Source organism: Salvelinus namaycush, chromosome 13 (assembly GCF_016432855.1).
Source record: "Salvelinus namaycush isolate Seneca chromosome 13, SaNama_1.0, whole genome shotgun sequence".
Taxonomy (NCBI): Eukaryota; Metazoa; Chordata; class Actinopteri; order Salmoniformes; family Salmonidae; genus Salvelinus; species Salvelinus namaycush.
The window spans coordinates 46,088,273-46,106,368 of record NC_052319.1 but is presented as its reverse complement, the minus strand read 5'-3'; the positions used below and the strand labels follow the sequence as shown (position 1 = coordinate 46,106,368).

At 43.6% G+C, this 18,096-nt stretch overlaps 1 protein-coding gene across 1 annotated transcript; it reads right to left on the bottom strand.

The window, feature by feature from the left end:
- Window positions 1–332: 332 nt before the first annotated feature.
- ndufv3 (NADH:ubiquinone oxidoreductase subunit V3) lies at window positions 333–6,458 on the bottom strand. Its single transcript, XM_039007364.1, has 4 exons — window positions 6,353–6,458; window positions 5,728–5,830; window positions 2,546–4,099; window positions 333–693 (listed from the first exon to the last, which is right to left on the bottom strand). Exons 1-4 carry the CDS (start codon window positions 6,395–6,397, stop codon window positions 512–514), a joined length of 1,884 nt encoding a protein of 627 aa, XP_038863292.1. The 5' UTR covers window positions 6,398–6,458; the 3' UTR covers window positions 333–511.
- Window positions 6,459–18,096: the final 11,638 nt, after the last annotated feature.

Here is an 18,096-nt window from a genome sequence, read left to right as displayed (position 1 = left end):
TAACAATGAAATTAATGTAATTAACTTGACATTGTGACTTTTACAAGGAGCTTTATCCTCCTCCCACATTAGTGGGTAATGTATTATTACAGACAAAGAAGATCCATTCTCAGATGTGCAGTGTTGTGATTGTACTGCTGTGATAATTAGGTCAACAGGATGTGTCCTGAACGATCAGACAGAGTCTAAGTCAGGAGTCATTAAAATAGACCGTAAATTAAAAATATTTGCATATACAGCACTATTCAAATGACCCGGGCAAAGAATCAATGTTAGATATTTTCCCCTTATTAAAAACGAGAGAAAAACCTTAAATACAAAATATCTCAACGCCTCAGATCCCTTTTGTGTAGTTTAATATAAGATTTCTTATAAACAGAATTACAAGCACATCTTAGGGATCATAAAGTACAAGGCAAAATCATTATTATTCTTCTAATAAAGACATGGGGTGGTCAGCGGGATCAGGGACATGCTGTCTGCGGACATGGGGCCTGGGTTCCAGTCTGTCTCAGTGCCTGGGGGAGGGTCTACCGGAGGAGGGCTGGGGCAGACGGTACTTGGCCATCTCCAGGTCCAAGTCTGCGAAGGTGTAGTGGTTGTAGTTGTGGTGCTGGAGGTTCTTATAAGTGCTGTTGTCGAAAGGCTCGGGGGCTGGCTCTGGGGCTGGCTCTGGAGGTGCAGCTGCCGCCTCTGAAGGTGGTAGAACACAGAGACGGGTATAAGACACAGCACAGACATAAGGGTATTGGGTACCCTGACTGACCTGGAGTTTGGTTAAATAAAACCAGAACCCAAAAGGTAGAAATAGGCGGTTTGCAAATTGGCGAGTTCCATTTGGTTTTAGAGTGTTATTCAGGAACCCCGTCAACTGTCAAAATCGAGCAGAAAACCATTCTCATAAGGAATGGAAAATATGTTTTAAAAGTATAGTCACAAAAAGTGATGCCCATACATGACAGCATTTACTTATCTTAAAAATGTTTTTTTGTTTTTTTAAGTGCACATTTAAATATTCACCCATTTGACAAAAGTAATTTTTCTAGTGTTAAGGATGTATCCCCACCTATAGAGCCTGGAGACAGGCTGATGTGAATGGCCTTAGCATCTATTGTCTACAGCACAACCTTCTGGGAAGGAAGGGGAGAATGAGGATAGCAAAAGGGCACTAACAGCCGATTAGAAAATTAAACTGGCATACAAATATAACTTTGGCAGTAGCATGAATGAGACATTGTCAATTGGGAAGCATGTAAAAATAAATGTATTATCCTTGAAGTAGGATTATTCTTGACCATATGAAATAAGGTATTATATACTGGTTGTCATGTTTTTATATTCAAAATACCAAAATTGGACAATAGCCAGACCATTATTAAAATACTACTGCAATATTGTAAGCTGACTTGTTGGGGGCAACACGCCTATTTGAAACGGCAGGCTTAAATAGAGGGTTAACAGGTCCAATCACACTGAAATAAGTTAGGTGACGGTCATACGCAAAATGACACCTTCCACCTCATGTGCATATATAGACATTTTCATTAATTGATAGCATGCATATCCACACAAGCCCAGAGTAAGAGAGAAAGAAGTGAAAGGAGACCAATGAGTGATCACTCCCAGCTTTGGTTCTTCAAGCTGGAGTCAAGGGTGGGAGAATGGTTCACTGTAACGTTACCATTAGCATGTACTGTACACCTTAGCATTTAGCATGTACAGTATGCCTTAGCATTTAGCATGTACAGTACGCCTTAGCATTTAGCATGTACACCATAGCATACAACCCAGAATCCGAATACATACGTGTCAATGGACATGAGAATAATATATACCAAATACAGTAAATAAAATCAAAACACCCTGGGAGTAGAGATGGAGAAAGAAAGGTGAGACATATGGACAGAGAGCAGGAGTGCTCCATCTGGGAGATCACGAGTCATAAGAGGAAGGAGGAAACAGGGCAGGATTAGTTTAGGTTTTTGTTTGTGTGAAGATTCCAACACGAGCCAGTCAAATACCATGCATCGCAGTGTCCTCCAAACATTCACAGTATGAACCTCTCGAGGCACAGTGCAGGCAAGGTATTAAAAAGGCAAAGCTTTTGTAAATAAAATAAAATATGCAAATACACAGACCCAAAGTCCCAACTGGGAACCCTCAGTATATAACAAGAGAGTTCAATTGCAAGGCAAGCAAGCAGAGCTAAGGTGAAAAGCATACAATTCAAACATGCGTCTCACACTTGGCTGAAGTAGCTAAAGTATCACGTTGTGTGAAATGAGTATACTTTCACTTAAGAATTTTGCCTTACACATTTTGCATTATGACTGGCAATAAAGATAGCTAGTCAATTAAATGGCAAAAGAAAATGACTGCAAAAAAAGGTAGAAGCTACAGCTAAAGCCGAACCACTCATGTGATGCGATTTACAACATTTTAACCCTACGTGTTATGAAGGACATTTTAAAGAAATATGGCCATCTGTGGTTGGAAAAGTCCAGAGGAGAGAAAGAGTAGGATTTAGACGAGGTGTTGTGTATACCCTCTGATGTCTCATTCGGTTCTGCCTCAGCCAGGGCCTCTGCAATCAGCTCCTCTCCTGCGGCTTCAGCCACTACAGGGGCGTTGTCTATCAGCTCCTCTCCTGCGGCTTCAGCCACTACAGGGACGATGTCTACCAGCACCTCTGCTGCGCCTTCAACTGGGGCAGCTTTAGCAACGGCCGCTGCATCTTCCGCCGTAGGTTCAACAGGGGTTTCAGCAGCAATTTCTACAGGGGCAGCTTCAGATGCTTCTTCTGCCGCTTCCGGTACAACTTTTGGAGTGACTTCTAGTGCAGCTGTGACTTCTGGAGGCGTCACTTCAACCTCTGGAGCAGCTTCTGCAAAAATCTCTTTGGGTACACTAGCGATCTCAGGGGCAGAGTCTACTAGCTCCTCAAAACTTGTAGCAGGGGCAGTTTCAGGGCCAACTTCCAGGGTAGCTTTCACTGGGGCTGCTTCCAGGACAGAGGTGGGGTCAACCAGCTCAGCACTTGCAACTTCTGAAGCGGTCGCTTGAACTTCTTTGGTGACTTCTGATGCTGCTTCGGCTACAACTTCTGGTGCTTCTTCCTTGACAGTTTCAGGAACGGCGTTCAGAGGCGCTGCAGGTGTAGCTTCTTGCACAGCTTTAGCAGTGGCCACAAGGATGGCATCAGACGGCACTGCCACCTCAGCATCGCTGGGCAAAGCCACTGCTTCCTTTCCTGCGTCTTTCTTTTTTTCTGCTAAGATATCTGGTTTTGCCTTTGATTTCACTTCGGACATCTCATCAGAGTCGGTGTCAGAGTCGGAGGAGTCAGAGTCAGAATCACTGGATGAGGATTCAACGGCTGGGGCTCCAGGTTCAGTGGAGGCTGCAGCATCAACTACAGGTGGATCGGCAGAGGCTGAAACTGGAATGTCTTCTGGCGCGGGAGCTTCATCACTGGCAGCAACGACAGGCTCAGCAACTGGGGGAGCGGCATCCGTGACTTCGGTGGCAGCGTTGATTACAGGTTGAGCAGAATCGACGATGGGAGCAGCAATGTCAGCGACTGGAGCAGGTTCGGCGAAAGCCTCCGCTACTGAAGGTGCCTCTGCCACGACTACTTCAACTGGGGTGGCTTCACTGGCAACAGCCTCAGCAACTGGAGCAGCCTCTGCAACAGCGTCAGTGACTACTGCGGCCTTGGCAACTGGCGTAGTGGATTCTACTACTGGTGTCTCTGGTGCTGCGGCCTCCTCTGTGACATGGGATGTGATCTCTGCAACACTTTCAGAAGCAGGGGCAGACTTAGCCACCGCTATGACTGGAGCGGCCACATCTACAGCAGTACTAGCAGTTTCTTCAGCCACAGCAGTTTCAGCAGGCATAGAGTCAACATGGCTTGCAGAAGTGGAAAAGGTAGCTGGTTCTGCAGCTGCGGCTATTATTGTTTCAGCAGTGACGGGGCTAGCCACTGATTCAATTTCACCTAGAGCCTGTGCTGGGGAAAGTCCTGAGGCTGAAAGCTTAACGGGGAAGGCAACCGTGGTGTTGTAGGCTTGTAGTGCAGCCCTCTCTTCTGAGGTCTCTAGGGATGAGGAAATGGTCAATGGAACAGGTTACACAAAAACATGTAATAGTATATAGCCTAATCAGTATGTTCCTCACAACCAGGAGGCTTGTCTCCAAATAAAAGCACCTATGCCAAACACAACACAGAAAACTCCTGACACCAAAGCTACTGTGGCACTACAGTTTAACCATTGTAATTTTACATTCTCTAGATTCTTATGATACATCCCTGTTAGGGATTTTAGGGATGTTAACAGTTAAATCGGTTAGCTGCTAAAAATACATTTTGACCGGTTAATGCTTATCGGTCTATAGGTTGATTTCCATAATTTTGTGGGATGAAATTGGTGTGCATGTATTTTCATTAGTCATCACGCATCTTATTTATTTAGTTTGAGGAGCATAATAGCCTACCACCTGTCAGACAGCGCCAGAGTAGCTCCTCACTGGAGTGAAACATGCTTTTGTAAGCCCAATCATTGCGCAACAAATACAATTTCTAAATGCAATCGCATGTTAAACTTTGATGGACACGATAAAAAAAATAGGCACTATTTTTATTTGTCAATCTCAACTCATAACTAAAGCGCGCCTCCCATTTGCCATTAGTGCATAGGCTATAGTCAACGGTAAGGCATGCTATCTACGTATCACCCACCACTTTGCAATGTGAGCTTGAGGCAGGAAATGTCTGAAAGCTTTACTTCAAATAATGTGTTATGTCTTACCTTGGAAAAGTAGCCTTGAGAAAATCCATCCATAGAAACTATTTTATAAAGACTTCCTGATGCCATTAACCAGCATTTCTCTCCTGATCTGGTTTTCATATGCACTTTCTTCTGTTGTACAGAAGCCGAAGGCACAATCCTAATCATATTAGCAACCCATCCTAGTTGTTGTTAGATTCCCCCTCTTTCTAAGTTTCTAACAGAGAAGTTAATCTGTCACAACTACTAGCATTAGGTTTAGAATGGTGTTTTCCAGCAAATTGAATTTTGGCAAATGTTTGAAAATTACTTCATTAGCTGCTTCATTACAGGAGCTACATGTTCAATACTAGGCTATAGCTTTTTGACTGTTAGACGACAGGCTTGCTATTGTTGCATGTTTCCAATTAAGCTCTTAATGAAAAATGTCTGGTCTTTGTATGCATGCATAGTATCAGAGAAGAGACAAAGTGAGATCTTTAACTCTAGCCCAAAATCTGTCCAAAACAAGCCCAATGCATTTCTATGTCACCTGCCTTCCAGCCTTGGGACGACCACCATTGTTAGGGCGGAAAAATAAGCATCTGGTCATTATATAGAGATATATTATAGTATTTTCTGTTGGTCACATCATTTTACTGTTTGGATTTTTTGTTGTTGACTGTTTGTTAACCAGTTAATGCATCCTTAATCCCAGTTCCAGTGCAATCAAGAAAATGTTTAAAAGAGAAGTACAATTGGCTTTAGGAAATGGTCATGGTTCATCTAAGATTCCGGGATGTGGTTGTATTGGCACATCAGGGAGATAATACAAGTGTGGGCTATACCTGAGAGAGAAATGGCATTACTGTTACCTAGGGGGAGAATAAAAAGGACCGATAATAGAACATATTAACGTAAATGCAGGGGGGAAAAGTATAAATAGCTGCACTCTTACTTGTAGCCGTTGCCTTAACAGCTTTCTTTGGCTCCTCAGCCTTGGTGCAGAACGCCGCGGCAGAGGAGCTCCTCAAAAGGCCCCAGGTCTCTTTCTGGAGAACCTAAACAGAAAGAAATACATACCATTGTTTTATATTGTAAATTCAGCATTCATTAGCCTAGCCCTGTGTTCCAGTCTGTTTATGCCCTCTTGCCAGCTCCTTCTGGAATTGTCTGCCAAACGTTTCAAGCTTGACAATGGGACCAGGCGAAGCAAATTTTGATTTAAGTTATTCAATGTGTTAGCTAGTTAACTACGTAACCTACATATCTAGCTTAATTCTGATTAATGAGCACGTATTTTTACTATGCATTATGAATGTCATCAGCACAATTTGTGACTAACTAAAACGCCAGAGATGAAGCATAGTCTCAAAACATGAGATGTAGAGGAAGGTAAATAGAGCTAGCAGTCCTGCTACTCCGATCAACAGGACAGAAGGACGCTAGCTAATGTTAAAAGAAAACGGTTACGATACGTTGAGTACTGTACAAACCAATCATCTAACGAAAATGTTCTTTGTAAAATAATCGAAATGACAACTGAAGAAAAACATGTTTAGACAATAAACAACGAATAGTACCTTGAGATACCCCAGTCGTCCTAGCCGAAGTAAGGAGGTCGCCATTTTGGTGCTCTGTCTTTTATTTTCCGTGGGGAAACACAATATTTATATTGCTCTGTAAGCTCCTCCCCAGGCACGCTCATTTGGGCGGAAGTGTCTGGGAACGACAATAGTTCCTCATTGACAGGGTGATAAAAATAGCATTTACGACTTCAGTGGATTTTAACAATTGTTTAATTTATGCCATAGTAAAAAGTATATACTCCATATGTTTATTCTCATAATAGAAACGTAGTTAACAATTTAGAATTCTGATATTCTTTTACAGGATGTTTTTATTTTTTATTTCACCTTAATTTAACCAGGTAGGCCAGTTGAGAACAAGTTCTCATTTACAACTGCGACCTGGCCATGATATAGCAAAGCAGTGGTACACAAACAACAACACAGAGTTACACATGGAATAAACAAACGTACATCAATAACAATAGAAGAAAAAAAATCTATATACAGCATGTGCAAATTAAGTGAGATAAGGCAATAAATAGGCCGTAGTGGCGAAGTAATTACAATTTAGCAAATTAACACTGGAGTGATAGATGTGCAGAAGATGAATGTGCAAGTAGAGATACTGGGGTGCAAAGGAGCAAAAAAAAATAATAACAATATGGGGATGAGGTAGTTGGATGGGCTATTTACAGATGGGCTATGTACAGGTGCAATGATCTGTGAGCTGCTCTGAAAGCTGATGCTTAAGTTAGTGAGGGAGATATGAGTCTCCAGCTTCAGTGATTTTTGCAATTCATTCCAGTCATTGGCAGCAGAGAACTGGAAGGAAAGGCAACCAAAGGAGGAATTGGCTTTGGGGGTGACCAGTGAAATATACCTGATGGAGTGCATGCTATGGGTGGGTGCTGCTATGGTGACCAGTGAGCTGAGATAAGGTGGGGCTTTACCTAGCAAATACTTATAGATGACCTGGACCCAGTGGGTTTGGCGACGAATATGTAGCGAGGGCCAGCCAACGAGAGCATACAGGTCGCAGTGGTGGGTAGTATATGGGGCTTTGGTGACAAAACGGATGGCACTGTGATAGACTGCATCCAATTTGTTGAGTAGAGTGTTGGAGGCTATTTTGTAAATTACATCGCCGAAGTCAAGGATCGGTAGAATAGTCCGTTTTCCGAGGGTGTTAGGCAGCATGAGTGAAGAATGCTTTGTTGCGGAATAGGAAGCCGATTCTAGATTTCATTTTGGATTGGAGATGCTTAATGCGAGTCTGGAAGGAGAGTTTACAGTCTAACCAGACAACTAGGTATTTGTAGTTGTCCACATATTCTAAGTCAGAACCGTCCAGAGTAGTGATGCTGGACGGGCAGGCAGGTGCGTGCAGCAATCAGTTGAATAGCATGCATTTAGTTTTACTTGCATTTAAGAGCAGTTAGAGGCCACGGAAGGAGAGTTGAATGGCATTGAAGCTCGTCTGGAGGTTTTTTAACACGGTGTCCAAAGTAGGGCCAGAAGTATACAGAATGGTGTCGTCTGCGTAGAGGTGGATCAGAGAATCACAAGCAGCAATATCCTTACCATCTAGTCATTTTAATCAATATTTTATTAAACACATACATAGTGTGAAAACCGATACTTTAAATACCGATACCTCAGTTGGCAACTCCTTCATGAAAATGTCATGGAGTTGCATAAAGCACCTAATGATTTCACTCATTCTTCAATTTTATGTACACATTCATAGATGTAAAATAGCTCCAGTGTCTGTTGCTGTGTCTGGTAATTCCACTTTAACATACCTGCCTGCACATGACCTTCAGAGTTTTACTGTAAATGTCCTGGGGACAAGTAGCAACCACCTAGCAGACCGGGTATGGTAACTGCTGGTGGTGAAGACCAGACTACAGAGGTAAAGAGGGAGTTTACCAAAAAGGGCTTTATAGATTAACACATAAATGTAGCTTTCTGCACATATAAAGTGAGGTCCAGAAACTATGCAGTATTTTGATTTTTTATGTTTTGTTTCTTACATTGTTAGCCCAGAAAATCTTAAGTGTTATTACATACAGCCGGGAAGAACTATTGGACATAAGAGTGACGTCAACTTACCAACATTATGACCAGGAATACGGCTTTCCTAAAGCGGATCTTTTGTTCGAATCACCACCCAGTACAGTGGATCTAATCCCAGAGGCCGACCCAAAACAACAACGCTGCAGAAGAGGCAGACGGAGCGGCCTCCTGGTCAGGCTCCGTAGGCGTGCACATCTCCCACCGCTTACGAGTATACTACTCGCCAATGTCCAGTCTCTTGACAAGGTAGACAAAATTAGAGCAAGGGTTGCCTTCCAGAGAGACATCAGAGATTGTAACATTCTCTGTTTCATGGAAACATGGCTCTCTTGGGATACGTTGTTGGAGTCGGTTCAGCCACCGGGCTTCTTCATGCATCGAGCTGACAGAGAAACACCTCTCTGGGAAGAAGAAGGGCGGGGGTGTGTGCTTCATGATTAATGGCTCATGGTGTAATCATAACAACATACAGGAACTCAAGTCCTTCTGCTCACCCGACCTAGAATTCTTTCAAATCAAATGCTGGCCATATTATCTCCCATGAGAATTCTTGTCAGTTATCGTCACAGCTGTGTATGTACCCCCTCAAGCAGACACCACGACGGCCCTCAAGGAACTTCACTGGACTCTATTTAAACTTGAAACCATATATCCTGAGGCTGCATTTATTGTAGCTGGGGATTTTAACAAAGCAAATTTGAGAAGAAGGCTATCTAAATTCTATCAGCATATTGATTGCAACACTCGATCACTGCTCCTCTAACTTCCACGACACATACAAGGCCCTCCCTTCGGCAAATCAGACCACGACTCCATCTTGCTCCTACCGTCTTATAGGCAGAAACTCAAACAAGATATACCCATGACTAGAACCCTTCAAAGCTGGTCTGACCAATCGGAATACACGCTTCAAGATTATTTTGATCACGCGGACTGGGAAATTTTCCAGGCAACCTCAGAGAATAACATTGATCTATACGCTGATTCGATGAGTGAGTTTATAAGGAAGTGCATTGGAGATGTTGTACCCACTGTGACTATTAAAACCTACCCTAATCAGAAACCGTGGATGGAGTGCGGCATTCGCGCAAAACTGAAAGCGCGAACCACTGCATTTAACCATGGAAAGAGGACTGGGAATAGTGTAACATTGTACGCTGAGAGTCGGGAAGCAAGTTCAGGGAGTGAATACATTTAATAAATAAATGAACACAACAAGAAACACGAACAGCGCACCAACATGACACAGACACAGAAACAGTGACGACTGGGGAAGAAACTAAAAGGAGTGACATATAAAGGGCAGGTAATCAAAGAGGTGATGGAATCCTGGTGAGTGTCATTATGCGCGTAACGCTGGTGACAGGTGTGCGCCATAACGAGCAGCCTGGTGACCTAGAGACCAGAGAGGGAGCACACGTGACAAATATGGCCGATTATAAACAGTGTAGTTATACCCTCCGCAAGGCAATCAAACAAGTGAAATGTCGGTATAGGGACAAAGTGGAGTCGCAATTCAACAGCTCAGACACAAGACGTATGTGGCAGGGTCTACAGAAAATCACAGACTACAAAAATGAAAACCAGTCCAGTCACGGACACTGACGTCTCGCTTCCAGACAAACTAAACACCGTCTTTGCCTGCTTTGAGGATAATACAGTGCCACTGTCGTGGCTCGATAACAAGGACTGCGCCCCCAAACCCCCCCCCCCCCCCCCCCCCCCCGTGGCCGACATGAGTAAGACATTTGAAAGTGTTAACCCTCGCAAGGCTGCCGGCCCAGACGGCATCCCTAGCGGCGTCCTCAGAGCATGGGCGGCAGGTAGCGACTTGCCTAGTTAAATTAAGGTCAAATAAAAATTTAAAAAAAGAATGCTGTTCATTGACTACAGCTCAGCATTTAACACCATAGTACCCTCCAAGCGTATCATTAAGCTAGAGGCCCTGGCTCTCAACCCCGCCCTGTGCAATTGGATCCTGGACTTTCTGACGGGCCGCCCCCAGGTGGAGAAGGTAGGAAACAACATCTCCACTTCGCTGATCCTCAACACTGGGGCCCCACAAGGGTGCATGCTCAGCCCCCTCCTGTACTCCCTGTTCACCCATGACTGCGTGGCCATGCACGCCCCCATGTCAATCATCATGTTTGCAGACGACAACAATAGTGGGCTTGATTACCAACAACGACGAGATAGCCTACAGGGAGGAGGTGAGGGCACTCGGAGTGTGGTGTCAGGAAAACAACCTCACACTCAACGTCAACAAAACAAAGGAGATGATCGTGGACTTCAGGAAACAGCAGAGGGAGCACCCCCCTAGCCACATTGAAGGGACAGTAGTGGAGAAGGTGGAAAGTTTTAAGGTCCTCGGCGTACACATCACAGACAAACTGAAATGGTCCATCCACAATGGTCCATCCACATTCCATCCATTTTCACTGTTGAATCTTATTGCAAATGTAATGTCCAATGTAACTTTTTTTGGAAAAAGAAACACATTTCTTTGACCATCACCTATTGTACATTGTACAATTTCTCTTAAATTACGATAGATAAATGGCTGGTTCTTTTTTTCCTGACACAGTAGGTTCATGTACTTTGACGTGAAGCGGTCAATTTAGCGCTCTATTTTCATTTTTGACCTTTAATCCCAGAAAAGTGGCCTTAACTCAAAAAGCGTTGAGGCCTCGACGCCATCTTGTTTCTGGGCTAACAGCCCATTAGTCCAAACCTTTGCTCACCAAGTTTCGTCTTCAAAGTCTTTTCCCTTTAGGAGAAAGGGCCATGTCGTGATTGGTGATGTTTTGTACATTTGCAATAAGATTCCATTCGCCATCTGGTGGAATTTACCGGGACAGCGGAAAAATGAACAAAATTAGAAAATGTTATAAAACGGAAACCGAATGTCCGAGAGACTTCGTTCGATGACTTCCCGGAAGATCTGGCCCCGGTGCACGGCCCGCCGCCGTCGGCAAATTTTGAAAACATTAACGGACGTCTAGTAAGGGATCGTACATTTGCAATATGGAGATTCTCATCGATCATACAGCAAATGCCGAAAAGTGCCCTTCATGTATGAAAGCTACTCTCTCAAGTTATCTTGATGGGGTAGGTGACTCTTTGAACTTACAATGGCTAGCCCCAAGTCTTTTTTATTTTTTATTGTGCTTTATGCTATTTGCCTTTATGCTATTTGCCTCATGACTCCTGCATGCTTTGTTGACTACGAACTTGCTTGTTTACCCAACTGTGGAACAGACTGTTTGTTCCCACACTTGGGACTCTGACTCTCTATTGGTTACACAGACTCTTGGCCTCCATTCCTATTCTGACCACCACTCGCCGGCTTTGTATTCATGTTACCTAATGAAATTGCTGTACAATATGATCTTGTTGCCATCTGATGCACATTCAAATGTCATAAAAAAATTCAACACCGCAGAGCTCTCCCTGTCCTCTGCCGTGCCCTGATTGTATTACTGCTGATGATATCTGGAAATGTGCATGTACACCCTGGCCCATCTACTGTTGCTAGCCCCAATTCTGACTTACATTTACATTACATTTTAGTCATTTAGCAGACGCTCTTATCCAGAGCGACTTACAGTAGAGTGCATATATTTTATTACATTTTACATACTGAGACAAGGATATCCCTACCGGCCAAACCCTCCCTAACCCGGACGACGCTATGCCAATTGTGCGTCGCTCCACGGACCTCCCGGTTGCGGCCGGCTGCGACAGAGCCTGGGCGCGAACCCAGCCCAGCCTGGGCGCGAACCCAGAGACTCTGGTGGCGCAGCTAGCACTGCGATGCAGTGCCCTAGACCACTGCGCCACCCGGGAGGTACCGGGAGGTACCGGGACTTGTGCTCTGATATCTGTTTCACTGATTTCTGCTCTCGCAAAAGCCTGGCTTTCAGCACGTTAACACTAGAATCTTAACTAAAATTGATCAATTGAAAGTGTGGGTTCACATCTCCAATCCAGATGTCTTGGTCATTACTGAGTTAGGAAAGAGTGTTTTGAACACTAATGTTAACCTTTCTGGTTATAACCTTTTTCGGGCAAGAGAGATCTTCCTAAGGTGGTGGAGTGACATTCTTTACCAAGGAACACCTTCAGTGCTCGGTTGTCCCCACCCAGTCTGTCCCTAAACAATTTGATTTGCTGGTTTTAAGCATTACACTTTCAAATAACTCTTTGTTGACTGTTGCTGGGTGTTATCGTCAACCTTCAGCACCGGCCTGTACCCTACCCTACCTGCCCTAAGCTCTCTTCTGGCCCCTTACACTAAGTCTGAATTTGTCCTGCTAGGTGACCTAAACTGGGACATGCTTAAACCACCTGACCAAGTCCTAAAGCAATGGAACTTCCTAAATCTTTTCTCAGATTATTACCAATCCCACAAGGTATGACTTCAAACACCCAGAAAAGGCTACTCTCCTTGATGTTATCCTGAAAAATAATCATAATAGGTAATAGTCTGGTGTCTTCTGGAATGACCTTAGTGATCACTGTTTTAAGCCTGTGTTCGTAATGGCTGCTTAGTGAAATGACCTGTCCTGATTTGTCATAGATGCTTGCTAAAAAACTTTGAGCAAGCCTTCCTTCCTGACCTGGCCTCTGTAAATTGGTATAGAATCAGCTTGATCCCCCTCTGTCAAAGATGCTTGGACCTTCTTTTTTATATTTTCAGTGGTATTGTTAAGAAACACGCCCCCATAAAGAAAATGAAACTGAAAAACAGGTTCACCCCCTGGTTCGACCGTGACCTGGCAGAGTTACGCCACCTCAAAAATTCCATTTGGCGAAAGGCTCGGCACACGTTATTCTCAGGCTGACTGGCTCACGTTCAGGCAAATGAGAAGGAAGGCCAATGTTATTTACTTTAAGGAGCAGTTCTCTCTCTGTGGGTCTAACCCCAAGAAGTTCTGGGAAACGGTTAAAGACCTGGAGGATAAACCCTTGTCCTCACAATTGCCCATGTCCCTTAATTTTGATGAGGTGGTTGTTACTGACAAGGAGCACATGGCTGAGCTCTTTAATCACCACTTCATTGAGTCAGGATTCCTACTTGACTCAGCCATGCCTCATTGCCAGTCCAACATTTCCTCATATCCCACCCCTTCTAATGCGACTAGCCCCGATGCTCCTCACGCTTTTTCTATGCCCCGCTACAACGTTTCTCCCTGCAGGCAGTCACTGAATCTGAGGTGCTAAAGGAGTTCCTTAAACTTGACCCCCCAAAAACATCTGGGTCAGATGGTTTAGATCCTTTCTCCCCCTTTTAAATAAAGGACGCACTGTGACTGCCTTCCAAGCAATGGGAACCGCCCCCATCATTGCCAAGCCTATCTCTGACCTTTTTAACCTGTCTCTCCTCTCTGGGGAGGTTCCCATTGCTTGGAAGGCAGCCACGGTGCGTCCTTTATTTAAAAGGGGGAGATCAAGCTGATCCTAACTGTTATAGGCCTATTTCTATTTTGCCCTGTTTATCAAAAGTGTTGGAAAAACTTGTCAATAATCAACTGACTGGCTTTCTTCATGTCTATAGTATTCTCTCTGGTATGCAATCTGGTTTCACTCAGGTTTATTAATGTGTCACTGCAACCTTAAAAAGGTCCTAAATTATGTCACCATTGCTCTTGATTCTAAGCAATGTTGTGCTGCTATTTTTCTCGACTTGGCCAAAGCTTTTGATACGGTAGACCATTCCATTCTTATGAGCCGATTAAGGAGTATTGGTGTCTCTGAAGAGTCTTTGGCCTGGTTTGCTACCTCTCTCAAACAGTGCAGTGTATAAAGTCAGAACATCTGCTGTCTCAGCCATTGCCTGTCACCAAGGGAGTACCCCAAGGCTCGATCCTAGACCCCACGCTCTTCAAAAATATACATTAACAACATAGCTCAGGCAGTAGGAAGCTCTCTAATCCATTTATATGCAGACAATAGTCTTATACTCAGATAGCCCCTCCCCGGATTTTGTGTTAAACGCTCTACAACAAAGCTTTCTTAGTGTCCAACAAGCTTTCTCTGAACTTGTTCTGAACACCTCCAAAATAAAGATCACCAGTGTGATTAATACCTCTGAGGGTTTAGAGCTTGAGGTAGTCACCTCATACAAGTACTTGGGAGTATGGCTAGACGTTACACTGTCCTTCTCTCAGCACATATCAAAGCTGCAGGCTAAGGTTAAATCTAGACTTGGTTTCCTCTATCGTAATCGCTCCTCTTTCACCCCAGCTGCCAAACTAACCCTGATTCAGATGACCATCCTACCCATGCTAGATTACGGAGACGTAATTTATAGATCGGCAGGTAAGGGTGCTCTCGAGTGGCTAGATGTTCTTTACCATTCGGCCATCAGATTTGCCACCAATGCTCCTTATAGGACACATCACTGCACTCTATACTCCTCTGTTAACTGGTCATCTCTGTATACCCATCAGAAGACCCACTGGTTGATGCTTATTTATAACACCCACTTCCCTCTATATGAGATACCTACTGCAGCCCTCATCCTCCACATACAACACCCGTTCTGCCAGTCACATTCTGTTAAAGGTCCCCAAAGCACACACATCCCTGGGTCGCTCCTCTTTTCAGTTCGCTGCAGCTAGCGACTGGAACGAGCTGCAAAAAACACTCAAACTGGACAGTTTTATATCTATCTCTTTATTCAAAGAGTCTTCATTCATGGACACTCTTACTGACAGTTGTGGCTGCTTCATTTGATGTATTGTTGTCTCTACCTTATTGTCTTTGTGCTGTTGTCTGTGCCCAATAATATTTGTACAATGTTTGTGCTGCTACCATGTCGTGTTGCTGCCATGTTGTGTTCCTACCATGTTGTTGTCATGTGGTGTTGCTACCATGTTGTGTTGTCCTGTGTTGCTGCCATGCTATGTTGTTGGCTTAGGTCTCTTTTAATGTAGTGTTGTGGTGTCTCTCTTGTGGTGATGTGGGTTTTAATCCCAGCCCCCGTCCCCGCAGGAGGTCTTTTGGTAGGCCGTCATTGTAAATAAGGATTTGTTCTTAACTGACTTGCCTAGTTAAATACTGGTTAAAAAAATGTTTAAACATCTGTGGGACTTTCACCCTTTAGCAATGGGAGGACAAAAGCTGATTTCTAAATGCTGGATATGGAATTGGTCAAGAGACTCAAGTTGCAAATGTGAGAAACAGGTTCAGGCATAATACCAGCTGCTATCTTTAAGAGGTAGGGATCTAGGTTGTCTGGACCTGCAGACTTTTTACTGTCTATTGCCTTTAGTGCTTTATAGACCTCTGCATAAGAAACAGGCTCAAAAGTTAAAATGGTTCACATGAGGGCCTATATCATAGTTGACTGTAACAGAGCTTACATTAGAGGCCTGGGCCCCAACATTATCAAAAACTGAACCAGCAGATATGAAGAGCTTGTTAAAAACCCCTACAATATGGGCTTTATCCTTCACTTCATTAGAATCCATCATTAAATGGTCAGGAAGGCCAGAGGATACATTAGAACCTGACACTGATTTGATTAGCTTCCAGAACATGGTAGGTGTCACACCCTGGCCTTTGTTATATTGATTTTCTTTATTAGTTTAGTTAGGTCAGGGTGTGACATGGGGGATGTTTGTGTGTTTTGTCTAGTTTAGGGTGTGTGTATTGTTTAGGGGGTTTTGTAGTATGTATGGGGTTGTGTTCAGTGTAGGTGTTTAGGAAAGTCTATGGTTGCCTGGTTTGGTTCTCAATCAGAGACAGCTGTTTATTGTTGTCTCTGATTGGGAGCCATATTTAAGGCAGCCATGGGCTTTAGGTGTTTGTGGGTAATTGTCTATGTCTAACGTTAGTAGCTGTGTGTGCACTTTCGTTTGTAGCTTCACGTTCGTGGTTTTGTGTATTAGTTTGTATATTGTTCGTTTCGTCTTCATCTCTAATAAAATAAGATGTACTCATATCACTCTGCGTATTGGTCCGATCCATGCACCTCCTCAGACGAGGAGAACGAACGTGACAGTAGGGTTCTTTAGGTTCTCTGTGACTGTATTTAAATAGTCATCTGATTTGATTAGCTTCCAGAACATGGTAGGGTTCTTTAGGTTCTCTGTGACTGTATTTAAATAGTCATCTGATTTGATTAGCTTCCAGAACATGGTAGGGTTCTTTAGGTTCTCTGTGACTGTATTTAAATAGTCATCTGATTTGATTAGCTTCCAGAACTTGTTAAGAGTTGTTTAGGTTCTCTGTGACTGCATTTAGATAGAAATCTGATTTGGACTTCCTGATCAATCTTGTACATTTGTTTCTTAGCGCTCTGAAGGAGGTCCAGTCAACAGGAGCATGTGTATGTCTAGCTTGAGCCGAATTCATTAATTCTGCCAAGTTATCTGAAAACCAGGGATTGTCCCTTCCACTTATTCCAAATTTCTTCACAGGGGCATTCTTATCACAAATGGACACATTTCATATAAGAATAGTCCCAGGCAGTGTTAACATCTGTCAATTGGTAGAGATAATGTAAGAACTGTCTAAATGCCTTTTAAAAATATAACGGGGTTTGGCTTTGGTCATTTTTGTATTTCTAACACAAGCAATTGCACAGCGATCACTGACATCATTACATAATATCCCAGTCGATACTTGCGAGGGGTATTCGTTAGAACAATGTCCAATAGCGTTGATTTGTTAGGTGCTCTTGGATTCGATCTTGTATGCGCATTAATTAATTGCGTGAGATTCAGCGTCACGCAGTTCTTTAAATGAGTTCGATACAGATGTAAACATGTCCCAGTTTAAATCTCCTATAATATAGTTCATTCAGAGTCATTTAGCTTGTGCAGGACATCAGAAAGAGAGTTGACTGCGTTTCCCGACGATATGGGAGTCCTTATATACGTTTTGGACACTGTTAACAAACCTTCCAACGAGCTTCAATGCCATACAACACTCCTTCCGTGGCCTCCAACTGTTCTTAAATGCTAGTAAAACTAAATGCATGCTCTTCAACCGATTGCTGCCCGCACCCGCCCGCCCGTCAAGCATCACTACTCTGGACGGTTCTGACATGTGGACAACTACAAATACCTAGGTGTCTGGTTAGACTGTAAACTCTCCTTCCAGGCTCACATTAAGCATCTCCAATCCAAAATTAAATCTAGAATCGGCTTCCTATTTCTCAACAAAGCATCCTTCACTCATGCTGCCAAACATACCCTCGTAAAACTGACTATCCTACTGATCCTTGACTTCGGTGATGTCATTTACAAAATAGCCTCCAACTCTCTACTCAGCAAATTGGATGCAATCTACCACAGTGCCATCCGTTTTGTCACCAAAGCCCCATATACTACCGACCACTGAGACCTGTACGCTCTTGTTGGCTGGCCCTCGCTACATATTCGTCGCCAAAACCACTGGCTCCAGGTCATCTATAAGTCTTTGCTAGGTAAGAAGCCACTGCTCCAAAACCACCAAAAAAAAAAGCCAGACTACGGTTTGCAACTGCACATGAGGACAAAGATTGTACTTTTTGGAGAAAAGTCTGATGGTCTGGTCTGATGAAACAAAAATAGAACTGTTTGGTCATAATGACCATCGTTATGATCGGAGGAAAAAGGGGGACGCTTGCAAGCCGAAGAACACCATCCCAACCGTGAAGCACGGGGGTGGCAGCATCATGTTGTGGGTGT

Coding starts and splice junctions, on each gene's coding strand:
- ndufv3 (XM_039007364.1), bottom strand. CDS start 6,397: ATGGCGACCTCCTTACTTCGGCTAGGACGACTGGGGTATCTCAAG. Junction 5,831..6,352: donor GACGACTGGGGTATCTCAAG/GTACTATTCGTT, acceptor CTTTCTGTTTAG/GTTCTCCAGAAAGAGACCTG. Junction 4,100..5,727: donor TGTTAAGGCAACGGCTACAA/GTAAGAGTGCAG, acceptor CCTCATCCCTAG/AGACCTCAGAAGAGAGGGCT.